At 43.0% G+C, this 18012-nt stretch overlaps 1 protein-coding gene across 4 annotated transcripts in view; it reads right to left on the minus strand.

Annotated features, from left to right (window-relative positions):
* The window catches only part of SLC38A5 (solute carrier family 38 member 5), a 204267-nt gene that overhangs the window by 24326 nt on the left and 161929 nt on the right, over positions 1-18012 (minus strand). For all 4 annotated transcript variants that reach the window (XM_053695700.1, XM_053695702.1, XM_053695703.1 and 1 more), the window contains one exon: positions 1738-1862. In XM_053695700.1, the coding sequence (XP_053551675.1) occupies positions 1738-1862 (125 nt within the window). The remainder of the gene's footprint in view (positions 1-1737; positions 1863-18012) is intronic.

Consider the following 18012-nt stretch of genomic DNA (forward strand, 5'->3'; position numbering starts at 1 on the left):
CCGACAGCCCACACTTTGTAAAAGAACAAGCTTGACAAAAACTCACCCAGTGAGTTCCTGATCTCCCACTCCCCAAACTAAAAAAGTCATCCCTGTACTACGTTGGACGCTACCCCATATACTAGCAGAGAGAGTCTAATGGGGTGATATGCACATGTAGAAGTAAGCTGCCACAGCTGCAGATCATAAAAAAAGTGCAATTTAAACAGAAACACAGCCTCAGGGGATGATTTAAAAAATACAAGAAATAAACCCCCCATGTCTCACACATATATAACGTGCCTGCCACTGCCTAAATAAAATCCTTCCCAAAGGATTAATGTGTACCAATAAGTGCCCATCTCCTAACCTAGAAGACAAGAAGGCACTTACCCACAAATCTAGCTGTCAGGCAGGACGACAGCTTACATGGTGTGAGAGGAGGCCACTCCTCACAGAGACCTGTAGAAAGAGAAAGAACAGATTAAACCTACTCTGGTTTTTTAAACCATGGGCAGCAAATATGTTAGGAAAACGCAGCAAGGCCCACCTCACAAGTTCCTAACTGCTTTAAAGCCACCACTACTTTACTGCAGAGATTGACGTGGACTACAGCTATACCCAAATATCTTGCTTGTAGCAAGACACCAAAACTTCACCTCCTCCATTGACAGAGGCAAAGAGAATGACTGGGGATTGTGAGTAGGGGAGTGACACTTAACAGCTTTGCTGTGGTGCTTTTTGCCTCCTCCTGCTGGCCAGGAGTGATATTCCCACTAGTAATTGATGACACTGTGGACTCTCCATATCTTAGGAAAGAAATTGTATGTTCTACCTAAATCATTAAAGAACAATGTTGGGTTTCATGTCCCTTTAAGGTCCATGTGAGAGAGTATAAATCCAGATCATATGTTGGGGGGAAAATATCAGTCAAAATAATAAGACACAAGAAAAACAGTGCAATGGACAGTGAGTTTTACTGTTTGAAGAAAGCACCATCCAGATGTCTTCTTTGTTTGGTACGGGCTGTGCTTTCCAGGCACTTCCCTACTACATACACAAATATCAGTCCAGCCAAACTTTTAAATTAAAACTGACCTTTGATACAACAGCGTCCAACGTTAAAATATTAAACGTTTTGATCTTACAATGAGATTTTAGTAATTTATGATCATGAACATTAATAACAGAAGTAATTTGAAATCTCTTAAAATGACATGCGCAGCAACCTGGGCTCTCTTGGTGTTTTAAAACTACATTTCCCATGATGCTTAGGCCGCTTAAAGACACTTAAGCATTATGGGAAATGTAGTTCTAAAACATCTGGAAAACCAAGGTTGCTGACCCCTGCTCTATCTGAACCATGAAGGGTTAATTTCTTATCACTTTAACGGGTTAATGACTGGAATTGAGAAGCAGCGAGCTGTGGAACAGATAATATGGTGTGAGGTCAGGCGAGAGAGCACAGATAGTATTGTGCGAGACTATGTGAGGGTAAGTGCAAACAGTGACAGATCATATGATAAAGAACAAACCTGCCCTCAAACCTCCCCAACAGGCCAGATTTTCAGGATTACCTTGAATGAGAGCAGGTAAAATAACCATGTTTACTAATCAGCTGATTATTTCACCTGTGCTCCAGTTCAGATATCCTCAAAACCTGGCCAGTTAGAGAGGCCTGAGGAAAGGTTTGAAAACCAGTGATATAGAGCAATATGTAGCCCTGTGGGAGATCAAGTGACACAGGGAACCTCTCACCGGGAAGAGAACCACCGGAACTGTGAGAGTGACTGCAACCAACACGGCAAGACGAACACAAAGCATCAGTGTATCCAGGGGATCAACCTTACTATAGGTGTGTAACATCTCAGACTCCACATTACCTGAAAGAAAGATGCAGGAATACTGAGTTATAGGGATAACGACGTACATAATCAGCTGACTGCTTATTTCATCAGTAGATATGAAACACTGTGAGACAGCTTCCCTCTTTATAATAGAAACACCTGTATATAAGCTTTCTACAGATACATACAATCCTATTAAAATCCCCAACGTGTTGAGAGAGAGGGAGACAGAGGGCGAGAATGACAAGTTCACTAAATATTAAAGGGACATGAAACCCAAAAATATTCTTTCAGGTTTTAGATAGAGCAGACAATTTTAAACAACTTTCCAATTAATTTATTTTATATAATTTGCTTAATTCTTTTGGTATCGGAGGTAGCTGCTGATTGGTGGCTGCACATATAGGCCTCTTGTGATTGGCTTACTGACGTGTTTAGCTATCTCCCAGTAGTTCATTGCTGCTGCTTCAAAAAAAGGATACCAAGAGAACAAAGAAAAATTGATAATAGGACTATAAGTGGTGTATAACAAATGCCACAAACTAGACACCAGGGGGCGCTCTTAGTACAAATAAATGACATACATGTATAATAATAATAATAATAAAAAAAGGCAAATAATAAACCTTAAATTAACAAAAAAAAGTCTGCTGACTAGTCCAGGCTGCACTTTGTCCAGAGGTAGTCAAACTCTTGGCACAGGGATGATCTGTAGAATATGTAGAAAAGAACACAAAGGCGCCAAAATGGCCTAGTACAGTCAGGATACCAAGGATAATTATCCCCTTAACGACCAGCGCTGTACCCTGTATGACGCTGGTCGTTATGCCCTTAAGGACCAGCAATGAACCCTGTACGTTGCTGCAGTCCTGGGCTTCTCTATGTTGCGATCTCGCTCAAAATAGCAAGATTGCGCTATATCTGTATGCCCCACGAGTGGGGCACTGCAGAAATAGATTTTCAGAGTTACCGATGCAGAGAGGACCACTCAATGATGCCGCTCGTTGGTGGTGTGGGAGGGTTAGGAGGGAGGCGGGTGGTTGGCTCATAGCTGTAGGGGGCGGGAGTGGGTGGAACCGCAAAGCCATGCTACACGGATAAAAATAAATAAATAAGTGCGTCATTGAGGAGAAAGGAGGGGTTTCCTATGTGGAATCAGTTGACGGCAAGGGATCTGGGAGGGGGAGGGTATTGAGGGGGGGCAGCTACACTACAGAAAATATATATATATTTTTTAAATTGCCTAATTTGCAGCAAATTGGGTACTGGCAGCTGTACCTAAGATGGTGGCAAATAGGTAGAGGGGGGAGGGTTAGAGAGCTGTTTGGGGGGAGATCAGGGAGGTTGGAGGATACTACCCTGCAGAAAATAATAAATATATATAAATAAATATACAGTGGCTATAAAAAGTCTACACACCCCTGTTAAAATGTCAGGTTTCTGTGATGTAAATAAATGAGACAAAGATAAATCATTTCAGAACATTTGCCACTTTTAATGTGACCTATAAACTGTACAACTCAATTGAAAAACAAACTAAAATATTTTAGGAGTAGGTAAGTAAACAAAAAAAAATAAAAAAAATAATGTGGTTGCATAAGTGTGCACACCCTCTTATAATTGAAGATGTAGCTGTGTTCAGAATTAAGCAATCACATTCAAAATCATGTTAAATAGGAGTCAGTACACACCTGCCATCATTTAAAGTGAGTCTGATTAACCCCAAATAAAGTTCAGCTGTTCTAGTAGGTCTTTCCTGACATTTTCTTAGTTGAATCTCCCAAAGCATCAGAGGGATCTCATTGTTAAAAGTTATCAGTCAGGAGAAGGGTACAAAATAATTTCCAAGGCATTAGATATACCATGGAACACAGTGAAGACAGTCATCATCAAGTGGAGAAAATATGGCGCAACAGTGACATTACCAAGAACTGGATGTCCCTCCAAAATTGATGAAAAGATGAGAAGAAAACTGGTCTGGGAGGCTGCCAAGAGGTGTACAGCAATATTAAAGGAGCTGCAGAAATATTTGGCAAGTACTGGCTGTGTGGTACATGTGACAACAATCTCCCGTATTCTTCTTATGTCTGGGCTATGGGGTAGAGTGGCAAGACGGAAGCCTTTTCTTACCAAGAAAAACATCCAAGACTGGCTAAATTTTGCAAAAACACATCTGAAGTCTCCCAAAAGCATGTGTGAAAAGGTGTTATGATCTGATGAAACCAAGGTTGAACTTTTTGGCCATATTTTCAAAAGATATGTTTGGCGCAAAAACCACAGTGCACATCACCAAAAGAACACCATACCCACAGTGAAGCATGGTGGTGTTAGCATTATGCTTTGGGGCTGTTTTTCGTCAGCTGTAAAATTATAAACAGTTCCAAATACCAGTCAATATTGGCACAAAACCTTCAGGCTTCTGCTAGAAAGCTGAACATGAAGAGGAACTTCTTGACAACGACCCAATCGGATGACAACGACCCAAAGCATACATCCAAATCAACAAAGGAATGGCTTCACCAGAAGAAGATTAAAGTTTTGGAATGGCCCAGCCAGAGCCCGGACCTGAATCCGATTGAAAATCTGTGGGGTGATCTGAAGAGGGCTGTGCACAGGAGATGCCCTCGCATTCTGACAGATTTGTAGTGTTTTTGCAAAGAAGAGTGGGCAAATCTTGCCAAGTCAAGGTGTGCCATGCTGATACCCAAAAAGACTGAGTGCTGTAATAAAATCAAAAGATGCTTCAACAAAGTCTTAGTTTACGGGTGTGCACACTTATGCAACCATATTATTTTATTTTTTTATTTTTACTTCCCTCCACCTAAAAGATTTCAGTTTGTTTCTCAATTGAGTTGCATAGTTTATAGGTCACATTAAAGGTGGAAAAAGTTCTGAAATGATTTATCTTTGTCTCATTTTTTAACATCACAGAAACCTGACATTTTAACAGGGGTGTGTAGACGTTTTATATCCACTGTATATATATATTAAAAAAGAAAAAAAAGCCTTTTATTTTAGTACTGACAGACTTTCTGCCAGTACTTAAGATGGGGGTGACAATTGTGAGGTGGGGATGGAAAAGAGCTGTTTGAGAGGGGTCAGGGAGGGATCGGGGGGTGGGATGTGTCAGGTGGGAGGATGAACTCTACACTAAAGCTAAAATTAACCCTAAAAGCTAATTAACCCCTTCACTGCTGGGCATAATACAAGTGTGGTGCGCAGCAGCATTTAGTGGCCTTCTAATTACCAAAAAGCAATGCCAAAGCCATATATAAAGTCTGCTATTTCTGAACAAAGGAGATCCCAGAGAAAAATTTACAACAACTTGTGTCATGATGGCACAAGTTGTTTGTAAATAATTTCAGTAAGAAACCTAAAATTGTGAGAAAGTTAACGATTTTTTTTATTTGATCGCATTTGGCGGTGAAATAGTGGCATGAAATATACCAAAATGGGCCTAGATCAATACTTTGGGTTGTCTACTAAAAAAACCCCCATAATTTATGCTTACCAGATAAATTCCTTTCCTTCCTGGCAGGGAGAGTCCACAACTTCATTCCTTACTGTTGGGAAATACAATACCTGGCCACCAGGAAAAGGTAAAGACACCCCAGCCAAAGGCTTAAAAGAACAAGATGGAGGCTCCAAGGCGGAGCCCCAGATCTAAACACGGGTCTGATCCTAGCCAGAGCCTTAAAGGACTGCACACATCCAGAAGCTCAGCCAACCTTTTGTGCAGTAACCCCGACAGGGCCGATATCTGTCCCTTTAGGGAACTAGCAGATAGGCCCTTCTCCAGTACATCCGGGAGGAAAGCTAAAATTCTGGCAACCTTAACCTTATCCAATAATCAAAGAGTGTCCAGCATTGAGGGTACTGCATGCACGCCACAGGAGCACGACAAAACTCCTATAAATATACAAAAGATCCAAAAATGTGGCTCTGCTGTTCCCCTGTGTTTTCACAATAAATTCTTGTTTTGCTGCCACATTTTTTAACCTTAACCTTATGCCAGGAAAAGCCACAGACTTCACACCAGTACAAGTAAGTCCTCCACACTTTATGGTAGATACGACGAGTAACTGGCTTACGAGCTTGAACCAGAGTGTAGATAACACTCACAGAAAACTCTCTTTTGGCTAAGACTAAGCGTTCAATCTTCACGCAGTCAGCCTCAGAGAATCTAGATTTTGATGAACGAAGGGACCCTGTATCAGCAGATCTCTGTGACAAGGTAACCTCCACAGAGGAGTTGAGGACATCCCCACCAGATCGGCAAACCAAGTCCTTCGAAGGAGCACTCAGAATCACAGATGCTCGCTCCTGCTTGATTCAAGCCACCACACGAGGGAGAAGCGGTAATGGAGGAAAAAGATATATGAGACTGAACCTCTATGGTACTGATAGGGCATCTATAAATTACGCATGAGGATCCCTCAACCCGTACTTGGGTAGCTTAGTATTGAGGCGGGATGCTACAAAATCTATCTCCGGCGTCCCCCACTCGCTGCATATCTCTGCAAACACCTCAGGGTGAAGAGACCATTCCCCTGGGTGAAAGGATTGCCTGCTGAGGAAGTCCGCTTCCCAGTTGTCCATACCTTGAATGTGGATAGTTGACAGCGTACATTTGTGAGTTTCCGCCCACTCTTGTATCTGTGATACTTCTCTCATCACCAAGGAACTTCTCGTTCCCCCTTGTTGGTTGATATAGGCAACCAAGGTTATATTGTCTGATTGGAATCTAATAAACTGGGACAAGCCTAGAAGGGGCCAAGCCTGCAAGGCATTGAAGATTGCCCGGAGTTCCAAAATATTGATTGGAAGGGAGGATTCTTCCTGAGTCCACAGACCTTGTGCCTTCTTGGCACCCCAAATGGCTCCCCAACTGGAAAGGCTTGCGTCCGTAGTCACAATCTCCCAGGACGGTCTCAAAAAGCACGTGCCTTGGGACAGATGATCTGGACAGAGCCACCAGGAGAGCGAGTCTCTCGACAGGCTGTCCAGTCCAATCTGTTCAGAGAAATCTGAATGGTCGCTTTTCCATTGTCTCAGCATGCATAGTTGCAAGGGTCTGAAATGGAATCTGGCAAAAGGAATGATGTCCATGCAGGACACCAAGAGTCTGATTACCTCCATACACTGAGCCACTGAGGGTCTCGAGGAGGCATGGAGGGCAAGACATGCAGAAGTTAGCTTGCAACGTCTCTGATCTGTGAGGAATATTCTCAAGGATATAGAGTCTATTACAGGGAGTGCAGAATTATTAGGCAAGTTGTATTTTTGAGGATTAATTTTATTATTGAACAACAACCATGTTCTCAATGAACCCAAAAAACTCATTAATATCAAAGCTGAATATTTTTGGAAGTAGTTTTTAGTTTGTTTTTACTTTTAGCTATTTTAGGGGGATATCTGTGTGTGCAGGTGACTATTACTGTGCATAATTATTAGGCAACTTAACAAAAAACAAATATATACCCATTTCAATTATTTATTTTTACCAGTGAAACCAATATAACATCTCAACATTCACAAATATACATTTCTGACATTCAACAACAAAACAAAAACAAATCAGTGACCAATATAGCCACCTTTCTTTGCAAAGACACTCAAAAGCCTGCCATCCATGGATTCTGTCAGTGTTTTGATCTGTTCACCATCAACATTGCGTGCAGCAGCAACCACAGCCTCCCAGACACTGTTCAGAGAGGTGTACTGTTTTCCCTCCTTGTAAATCTCACATTTGATGATGGACCACAGGTTCTCAATGGGGTTCAGATCAGGTGAACAAGGAGGCCATGTCATTAGATTTTCTTCTTTTATACCCTTTCTTGCCAGCCACGCTGTGGAGTACTTGGACGCGTGTGATGGAGCATTGTCCTGCATGAAAATCATGTTTTTCTTGAAGGATGCAGACTTCTTCCTGTACCACTGCTTGAAGAAGGTGTCTTCCAGAAACTGGCAGTAGGACTGGGAGTTGAGCTTGACTCCATCCTCAACCCGAAAAGGCCCCACAAGCTCATCTTTGATGATACCAGCCCAAACCAGTACTCCACCTCCACCTTGCTGGCGTCTGAGTCGGACTGGAGCTCTCTGCCCTTTACCAATCCAGCCACGGGCCCATCAAGACTCACTCTCATTTCATCAGTCCATAAAACCTTAGAAAATCAGTCTTGAGATATTTCTTGGCCCAGTCTTGACGTTTCAGCTTGTGTGTCTTGTTCAGTGGTGGTCGTCTTTCAGCCTTTCTTACCTTGGGCATGTCTCTGAGTATTGCACACCTTGTGCTTTTGGGCACTCCAGTGATGTTGCAGCTCTGAAATATGGCCAAACTGGCTTGACTTTTCTCAGTTCATGGGCAGTTATTTTGCGCCTTGGTTTTTCCACACGCTTCTTGCGACCCTGTTGACTATTTTGAATGAAACGCTTGATTGTTAGATGATCACTCTTCAGAAGCTTTGCAATTTTAAGAGTGCTGCATCCCTCTGCAAGATATCTCACTATTTTTGACTTTTCTGAGCCTGTCAAGTCCTTCTTTTGACCCATTTTGCCAAAGGAAAGGAAGTTGCCTAATAATTATGCACACCTGATATAGGGTGTTGATGTCATTAGACCACACCCCTTCTCATTACAGAGATGCACATCACCTAATATGCTTAATTGGTAGTAGGCTTTCGAGCCTATACAGCTTGGAGTAAGACAACATGCATAAAGAGGATGATGTGGTCAAAATACTAATTTGCCTAATAATTCTGCACTCCCTGTATAGTTCCCAGGAAATATACCCTTGTACTTGGAGTAAGAGAACTCTTCTTCCATCCATGTGATCGAAGAAGACTGAGAAGGGACTCTGAATGTTCTTCCGCTAGACAAAAAGATGGTGCCTGTACAAATATATCGTCCAGGTAAGGCACTGCTGCAATACCTTGACTTCTGGCAATGGCTAGAAGAGCCTCCAGAACCTTTGTAAATATCCTTGGAGCAGTAGCTAGGCCAAACGGAAGAGCTATGAACTGAAAGTGCTGATTCAGAAAAGCAAACCATAGGAACTGAAAATGTTTCTTGTGAATCGGGACGTGAAGATATACATCCTTCAGGTCTATTGTGGTCATAAACTGTACTTCCTGAACCAGGGGCAGGATTGACCGTATTGTTTCCATCTTGAGAGAGGGAGCACTCAGAAACTTGTTTAAGCTCTTTAAGTCCAGAATTGGATGGAAAGTTCCCTCCTTTGGAACCACGAAAAGGTTTGAATAAAAGCCCAAACCTCTTTCTGCTGTAGGTACCGGGAAAATTACTTCTAGAGAGGAGAGATCCATACACAACCTAAGAAGGCAGCCCTCTTTTCTGTCTTGTTGAAAGACTGGAGAGTAAGAATGTGCCCCTAGGCGGATGAGACTTGAATTCTATCCTTTATCCTTGAGATACAATCTCCAGGACCCAAGGATCCTGTACATCCTGGAACTAGGCGTCTGAAAAAAAGAAATTTGTTCTTGGCAGGCTTCTTAGTCTGTTTGGACTTATTCCAGGAGTAAGTAGGCTTCCAAGTACACTTGGGCTGCTCAGACTTGGAAGAGGATTGCTGTCGTTGCGACTAGTCAGCACGAAAGGAACGAAAATTAGACAGTTGCCGTCCATTAGTCCTATTCTTCCTATCTTGCAGTAGGAAGGCACCTTTCCCTCCCATAACTGTAGAGATAATGGAGTCAAACCCTGGACCGAATAAAATCTTCCCCTTGGAGTCTGGATTTATAAGTCATATCCGCAGACCAAGACTTCAACTAGAGAGCCCGTCGGGCTAGAACTGCAAAGTCAGCAGCCTTTGCATTCATGCGAATAATTTGCATATTAGCGTCACAGATACAGGCGTTAGCAATTCTCAGTGCCTTAATTCTCTCCTGAATATCCTCGAGGGGAGTCTCCACCTCAATGTGCTCCGACAGAGTGTCGCACCAGTAGGTAGTTGCTCCAGCAACCACGGCTACAGCTTCCGCCGGTTGAAATAAAAACCCTGTATGTTGAAACATCTTCCTCAGAAAAGTTTCCATTTTTTATCCATAGGCTCTCTAAATGAAGAACTATCCTCCAGAGGGATAGTAGTATGCTTAGCCAGTGTGGAGATAGCACCATTTACCTTCGGGATGGAGCCCCACAAATCTAATTGAAAGTCAGGGACCGGGAATAATTTTTTAAAAGTAGACGAGGGGGAAAAAGAAGTTCCTACTCATTACCAATGTTTGCCATCTTAACTGGCACAGGAAAGTCAGTGGGACCTTTCTATTTTTGTAAAACCCTCTCTAATTTAGGGCTCTCAGGCTCCTCAGGGAGTGTAGCCTCTGGAACCTCTAGAGTAGACAGAACATCCTTTAATAAAAAAATGCAGATGCTCAATTTTAAATCTAAAAGGAGGGTTCCTCCGCTAAAGAAGGTTTACTAACTGAAGTTTCCGACTCAGAATGTTCACGCTCTGAAGCTACAGAGGTTAACTCATCCTCGGATAGCTGGGATAAAGTAGCTAAAGCCGACAAATATTTAGATGACTCTAGGTCAGGCGAACTATGTTTAACCTTTCTCTTGCGTTTGTTAGAGCGAGGTAGGGCACTCAGGGGCCGCAGACACCGCCGATTGTAACTGTGTGGTAAAGTCCGCTGGAAAAAAGCCCCCTCTAGATGGAGGATTAGTTGAGCTGCTGGGAACTGCATGTGGAGCGGGTAATGTAGAGAGGGAAGTAATTTTTCAGGACCCAGATTCCTGAGAAGTAGATGGCTCAGAAGGGCTAATAGTGCTATGAGTATTAGCAGGCGTGTCTCCCTTAGACTTTAGAACAGTGTTTAGGCAAATGTAACAAAATTGAGCAGGCAGGCAAACCACAGCCTCCTCACAATATAAACAGGAATGATTAATCAGTACAGAAGGAGCGGAACCTTCTAATGTAGTATCAGAGTCCTCCATAGCTTTGTATATACCCACAGAAGGACAATCAAAAAGAAATGCTTTTATTTAAAAAACGGCACCTTAATACTCCCAATGGCTGGGGTACTCACCACCTCTTAGACCCAGACAGCTAACAGTGAAAACGCTCTCCTCAGGAGTGATGTCTGCAGCAGGATATTATGAAATGAAAGAGACTACATCCAGTCACGTAAGACAGGACTTCTCCTGCTATTAAAAATGGCGCCAAGCAATTATGAGCTGCGTAACACTTGAAAAACTAAAGTGAAACCTGTTTGTTCCAAGCTAAAAACACAAAGCCTATGAGCCATTAAGCAGAAATAAATCCCCAAACTGTTGAAAAAAACTCCCTGAAGAAGATATTAACCCTTGATCCTATTGAGGTATAAAGGAGTCACACTGTGACCCTGTATAGTGTTTTAAAATGTATATATAAAAAACAGAATTTATGTTTACCTGATAAATTACTTTCTCCAACGGTGTGTCCGGTCCACGGCGTCATCCTTACTTGTGGGATATTCTCTTCCCCAACAGGAAATGGCAAAGAGCCCAGCAAAGCTGGTCACATGATCCCTCCTAGGCTCCGCCTTCCCCAGTCATTCGACCGACGTAAAGGAGGAATATTTGCATAGGAGAAATCATATGATACCGTGGTGACTGTAGTTAGAGAAATTAAATCATCAGACCTGACTAAAAAACCAGGGCGGGCCGTGGACCGGACACACCGTTGGAGAAAGTAATTTATCAGGTAAACATAAATTCTGTTTTCTCCAACATAGGTGTGTCCGGTCCACGGCGTCATCCTTACTTGTGGGAACCAATACCAAAGCTTTAGGACACGGATGATGGGAGGGAGCAAATCAGGTCACCTAGATGGAAGGCACCACGGTTTGCAAAACCTTTCTCCCAAAAATAGCCTCAGAAGAAGCAAAAGTATCAAATTTGTAAAATTTGGTAAAAGTGTGCAGTGAAGACCAAGTCGCCGCCTTACATATCTGATCAACAGAAGCCTCGTTCTTGAAGGCCCATGTGGAAGCCACAGCCCTAGTGGAATGAGCTGTGATTCTTTCAGGAGGCTGCCGTCCGGCAGTCTCATAAGCCAATCTGATGATGCTTTTAAGCCAAAAAGAGAGAGAGGTAGAAGTTGCTTTTTGACCTCTCCTTTTACCAGAATAAACAACAAACAAGGAAGATGTTTGTCTGAAATCCTTTGTAGCCTCTAAATAGAATTTTAGAGCACGAACTACATCCAAATTGTGCAACAAACGTTCCTTCTTTGAAACTGGATTCGGACACAAAGAAGGCACAACTATCTCCTGGTTAATATTTTTGTTAGAAACAACTTTCGGAAGAAAACCAGGTTTAGTACGCAAAACCACCTTATCTGCATGGAACACCAGATAAGGAGGAGAACACTGCAGAGCAGATAACTCTGAAACTCTTCTAGCAGAAGAAATTGCAACCAAAAACAAAACTTTCCAAGATAATAACTTAATATCTACGGAATGTAAGGGTTCAAACGGAACCCCTTGAAGAACTGAAAGAACTAAATTGAGACTCCAAGGAGGAGTCAAAGGTTTGTAAACAGGCTTGATTCTAACCAGGGCCTGAACAAAAGCCTGAACATCTGGCACAGCCGCCAGCTTCTTGTGAAGTAAAACAGATAAAGCAGAAATCTGTCCCTTCAAAGAACTTGCAGATAATCCTTTCTCCAAACCCTCTTGTAGAAAGGATAGAATCTTAGGAATTTTTACCCTGTTCCATGGGAATCCTTTCGATTCGCACCAACAGATATATTTCTTCCATACTTTATGGTAAATTTTCCTAGTTACAGGCTTTCTAGCCTGAATAAGAGTGTCAATGACAGAATCTGAGAACCCACGCTTTGATAAAATCAAGCGTTCAATCTCCAAGCAGTCAGTTGGAGTGATGCCAGATTCGGATGTTCGAACGGACCTTGAACAAGAAGGTCCCGTCTCAAAGGTAGCTTCCATGGTGGAGCCGATGACATATTCACCAGGTCTGCATACCAAGTTCTGCGTGGCCACGCAGGAGCTATCAAGATCACCGAAGCCCTCTCTTGATTGATCCTGGCTACCAGCCTGGGAATGAGAGGAAACGGTGGGAACACATAAGCTAGGTTGAAGGTCCAGGGCGCTACTAGTGCATCTACTAGAGTCGCCTTGGGATCCCTGGATCTGGACCCGTAGCAAGGAACCTTGAAGTTCTGACGAGACGCCATCAGATCCATGTCTGGAATGCCCCATAATTGAGTTATTTGGGCAAAGATTTCCGGATGGAGTTCCCACTCCCCCGGATGAAATGTCTGACGACTCAGAAAATCCGCTTCCCAATTTTCCACTCCTGGGATGTGGATTGCAGACAAGTGGCAGGAGTGAAGCTCCGCCCATTGAATTACTTTGGTCACTTCTTCCATCGCCAGGGAACTCCTTGTTCCCCCCTGATGGTTGATATATGCAACAGTCGTCATGTTGTCTGATTGAAACCTTATGAATTTGGCCTTTGCTAGTTGAGGCCAAGCCTTGAGAGCATTGAATATCGCTCTCAGTTCCAGAATGTTTATCGGGAGAAGAGATTCTTCCCGAGACCATAGACCCTGAGCCTTCAGGTGTTTCCAGACCGCGCCCCAGCCCACCAGGCTGGCGTCGGTCGTTACAATGACCCACTCTGGTCTTCTGAAGCTCATCCCTTGGGACAGGTTGTCCAGGGTCAGCCACCAACGGAGTGAATCTCTGGTCCTCTGATCTACTTGGATCGTCGGGGACAAATCTGTATAATCCCCATTCCACTGTCTGAGCATGCACAGTTGTAATGGTCTTAGATGAATTCGCGCAAAAGGAACTATGTCCATTGCCGCAACCATCAAACCTATTACTTCCATGCACTGCGCTATGGAAGGAAGAAGAACAGAATGAAGTACTTGACAAGAGCTTAGAAGTTTTGATTTTCTGGCTTCTGTCAGAAAAATCTTCATTTCCAAGGAGTCTATTATTGTTCCCAAGAAGGGAACTCTTGTTGACGGAAATAGAGAACTTTTTTCTACGTTCACTTTCCACCCGTGAGATCTGAGAAAGGCTAGGACAATGTCCGTATGAGCCTTTGCTTGTGGTAGAGACGACGCTTGAATCAGTATGTCGTCCAAGTAGGGTACTACTGCAATGCCCCTTGGCCTTAGCACCGCTAGAAGGGACCCTAGTACCTTTGTGAAAATTCTTGGAGCAGTGGCTAGTCCGAATGGAAGTGCCACAAACTGGTAATGCTTGTCCAGAAAGGCGAATCTTAGGAACCGATGATGTTCCTTGTGGATAGGAATATGTAGATACGCATCCTTTAAATCCACCGTGGTCATGAATTGACCTTCCTGGATGGTAGGAAGAATTGTCCGAATGGTTTCCATCTTGAACGATGGGACCTTGAGAAATTTGTTTAGGATCTTGAGATCCAAAATTGGCCTGAATGTTCCCTCTTTTTTGGGAACTATGAACAGATTGGAGTAAAACCCCATCCCTTGTTCTCCTAATGGAACAGGATGAATCACTCCCATTTTTAACAGGTCTTCTACACAATGTAAGAATGCCTGTCTTTTTATTTGGTCTGAAGACAATTGAGACCTGTGGAACCTTCCCCTTGGGGGTAGTTCCTTGAATTCCAGGAGATAACCTTGAGAAACTATTTCTAGCGCCCAAGGATCCTGAACATCTCTTGCCCAAGCCTGAGCGAAGAGAGAGAGTCTGCCCCCCACCAGATCCGGTCCCGGATCGGGGGCCAGCATCTCATGCTGTCTTGGTAGCGGTAGCGGGCTTCTTGGCCTGCTTACCTTTGTTCCAGCCTTGCATCGGTCTCCAGGCTGGCTTGGTTTGAGAAGAATTACCCTCTTGCTTAGAGGATGTAGAATTTGAGGCTGGTCCGTTTCTGCGAAAGGGACGAAAATTTGTTTTATTTTTAGCCTTAAAAGACCTATCCTGAGGAAGGGCGTGGCCCTTTCCCCCAGTGATGTCTGAAATAATCTCTTTCAAGTCAGGGCCAAACAGCGTTTTCCCCTTGAAAGGGATGTTAAGCAATCTGTTCTTGGAGGACACATCCGCTGACCAAGACTTCAGCCAAAGCGCTCTGCGCGCCACAATAGCAAAACCTGAATTTTTCGCCGCTAATCTAGCTAATTGCAAAGTGGCGTCTAAGGTAAAAGAGTTAGCCAACTTAAGTGCTTGAACTCTGTCCATAACCTCCTCATAAGAGGATGCTTGATTGAGCGACTTTTCTAGTTCCTCGAACCAGAAACACGCTGCTGTAGTGACAGGAACAATGCATGAAATTGGTTGTAGAAGGTAACCTTGCTGAACAAACATCTTTTTAAGCAAACCCTCTAATTTTTTATCCATAGGATCTTTGAAAGCACAACTATCTTCTATAGGGATAGTGGTGCGTTTATTTAGAGTAGAAACCGCCCCCTCGACCTTGGGGACTGTCTGCCATAAGTCCTTCCTGGGGTCGACCATAGGAAATAATTTCTTAAATATAGGGGGAGGGACAAAAGGTATGCCGGGCCTTTCCCATTCTTTATTTACAATGTCCGCCACCCGCTTGGGTATAGGAAAAGCTTCGGGGGGCACCGGGACCTCTAGGAACCTGTCCATCTTACATAATTTCTCTGGAATGACCAAATTGTCACAATCATCCAGAGTAGATAACACCTCCTTAAGCAGAGCGCGGAGATGTTCCAATTTAAATTTAAATGTAATAACGTCAGGTTCAGCTTGTTGAGAAATTTTTCCTGAATCTGAAATTTCTCCCTCAGACAAAACCTCCCTAGCCCCTTCAGACTGGTGTAAGGGCATGTCAGAACCATTATCATCAGCGTCCTCATGCTCTTCAGTATCTAAAACAGAGCAGTCGCGCTTTCGCTGATAGGTGGGCATTTTGGCTAAAATGTTTTTAATAGAATTATCCATTACAGCCGTTAATCGTTGCATAGTAAGGAGGATTGGCGCACTAGATTCACTAGGGACCTCCTGAGTGGGCAAGACTGGTGTAGACATAGAAGGAGATGATGAAGTACCATGCTTACTCCCCTCACTTAAGGAATCATTTTGGGCAACATTATTATCAGTGGCATCATTGTCCCTACTTTGTTTGTCACATTCATCACATATATTTAAATGGAGAGGAACCTTGGCTTCCGAACATACAGAACATCGTCTATCTGATAGTTCAGACATGTTAATAGGCATAAACTTGATAACAAAGCACAAAAAACGTTTTAAAATAAAACCGTTACTGTCTCTTTAAATTTTAAACTGAACACACTTTTTTACTGAATATACGCAAAAGTATGAAGGAAATGTTCAAAATTCACCAAAATTTCACCACAGTGTCATAAAGCCTTAAAAGTATTGCACACCAAATTTGAAAGCTTTAACTCTTAAAATAACGGAACCGGAGCCGTTTTTACATTTAACCCCTATACAGTCCCTGGTATCTGCTTTGCTGAGACCCAACCAAGCCCAGAGGGGAATACGATACCAAATGACGCCTTCAATAAGCTTTTTCAGTGGATCTGAGCTCCTCACACATGCATCTGCATGCCTTGCTTCTCAAAAACAACTGCGCATTAGTGGCGCGAAAATGAGGCTCTGCCTATGCCTAGAAAAGGCCCCCAGTGAAAAAGGTGTCCAATACAGTGCCTGCCATTTTTTTTAATAAAATTCCCAAGATTAAAATAACTCTCCAAAGTTATAAACCATTAAATATGCTTATAAAGTAATCGTTTTGGCCCAGAAAAATGTCTACCAGTCTTTAAAGCCCTTGTGAAGCCCTTTTATTCTTATATTGAAAATTAAGAAAATGGCTTACCGGATCCCATAGGGAAAATGACAGCTTCCAGCATTACCAAGTCTTGTTAGAAATGTGTCATACCTCAAGCAGCCAAAGTCTGCTCACTGTTTCCCCCAACTGAAGTTAATTCCTCTCAACAGTCCTGTGTGGAAACAGCCATCGATTTTAGTAACGGTTGCTAAAATCATTTTCCTCTTACAAACAGAAATCTTCATCTCTTTTCTGTTTCAGAGTAAATAGTCCATACCAGCACTATTTTAAAATAACAAACTCTTGATAGAAGAATAAAAACTACATTTAAACACCAAAAAACTCTGAGCCATCTCCGTGGAGATGTTGCCTGTGCAACGGCAAAGAGAATGACTGGGGAAGGCGGAGCCTAGGAGGGATCATGTGACCAGCTTTGCTGGGCTCTTTGCCATTTCCTGTTGGGGAAGAGAATATCCCACAAGTAAGGATGACGCCGTGGACCGGACACACCTATGTTGGAGAAAACGGTCTTACCCTCCAGGATCCATGCTGTGGAACAGCAACAGCCTCTCAAGTATGACAGTCTTGCAGCAGCGCTTCTAACACAAACTTGAGTGTGTAGCAGCAAGCAGTGAAACTCGTCAACACTGACTGCTCAGGAGCTATTAGCGACAGACTGGATGGGTTCACATAAAAACTTTCCGTGCATCTCCAGACTCTAACTTTCACCAATACTCTCACTGAGTGGTTGACATGATTACCTAAAACTCCAGTCTTTTCTTGAAGGGAACATACCCATGGACTATCCAAATCTTCTGACACTTCTCTGCCACCTCCAATAGTGATGAAAATGAAAGAATGACTGGGGGATAGGGGAAGTGGGAGGGATATTTAAGCATTTGGCTATGGTGTCTTTGCCTCCTCCTGGAGGCTAAGTATTGTATTTCCTAACCATAAGGAATTAAGTTGTGGACTCTCCCTGCCTTATGGAAGGAAATATATAGTTTTGATAGGTAAATATATAAAAAGGCTCTATTTCTGTTTAAATGTAGTGAGGGCAAAAATGCTAAAAATGCTATGCTCTTTTGGGGATTTTTTTGTCTGAAATGCCCGGTCCTTAAGGGGTTAAAAGACAGAGTCACTACTCACATATGAAAAAGCACCTACAGAGGCGATTACAGGGCAGGCTGCAACCTCGCAGGCGTCCAGCAAACTGAGCACTGGCAGAGAAGGTCCGGTTAATAGGTGGGAGGTGAGAATCCAATAGTGTGAGAAATCCCTTTAACAAGAAAACACAGACCCACATTGTCTACCACAGTAGGACACAGCAACTTTATGCAATGATGAAATACACTTACATATTATTATTTAAACATTTTCCCCTGGGATTCTGTTCCATATTTCC

Source organism: Bombina bombina, chromosome 12, assembly GCF_027579735.1.
Source record: "Bombina bombina isolate aBomBom1 chromosome 12, aBomBom1.pri, whole genome shotgun sequence".
In the NCBI taxonomy this organism is placed as follows: Eukaryota; Metazoa; Chordata; class Amphibia; order Anura; family Bombinatoridae; genus Bombina; species Bombina bombina.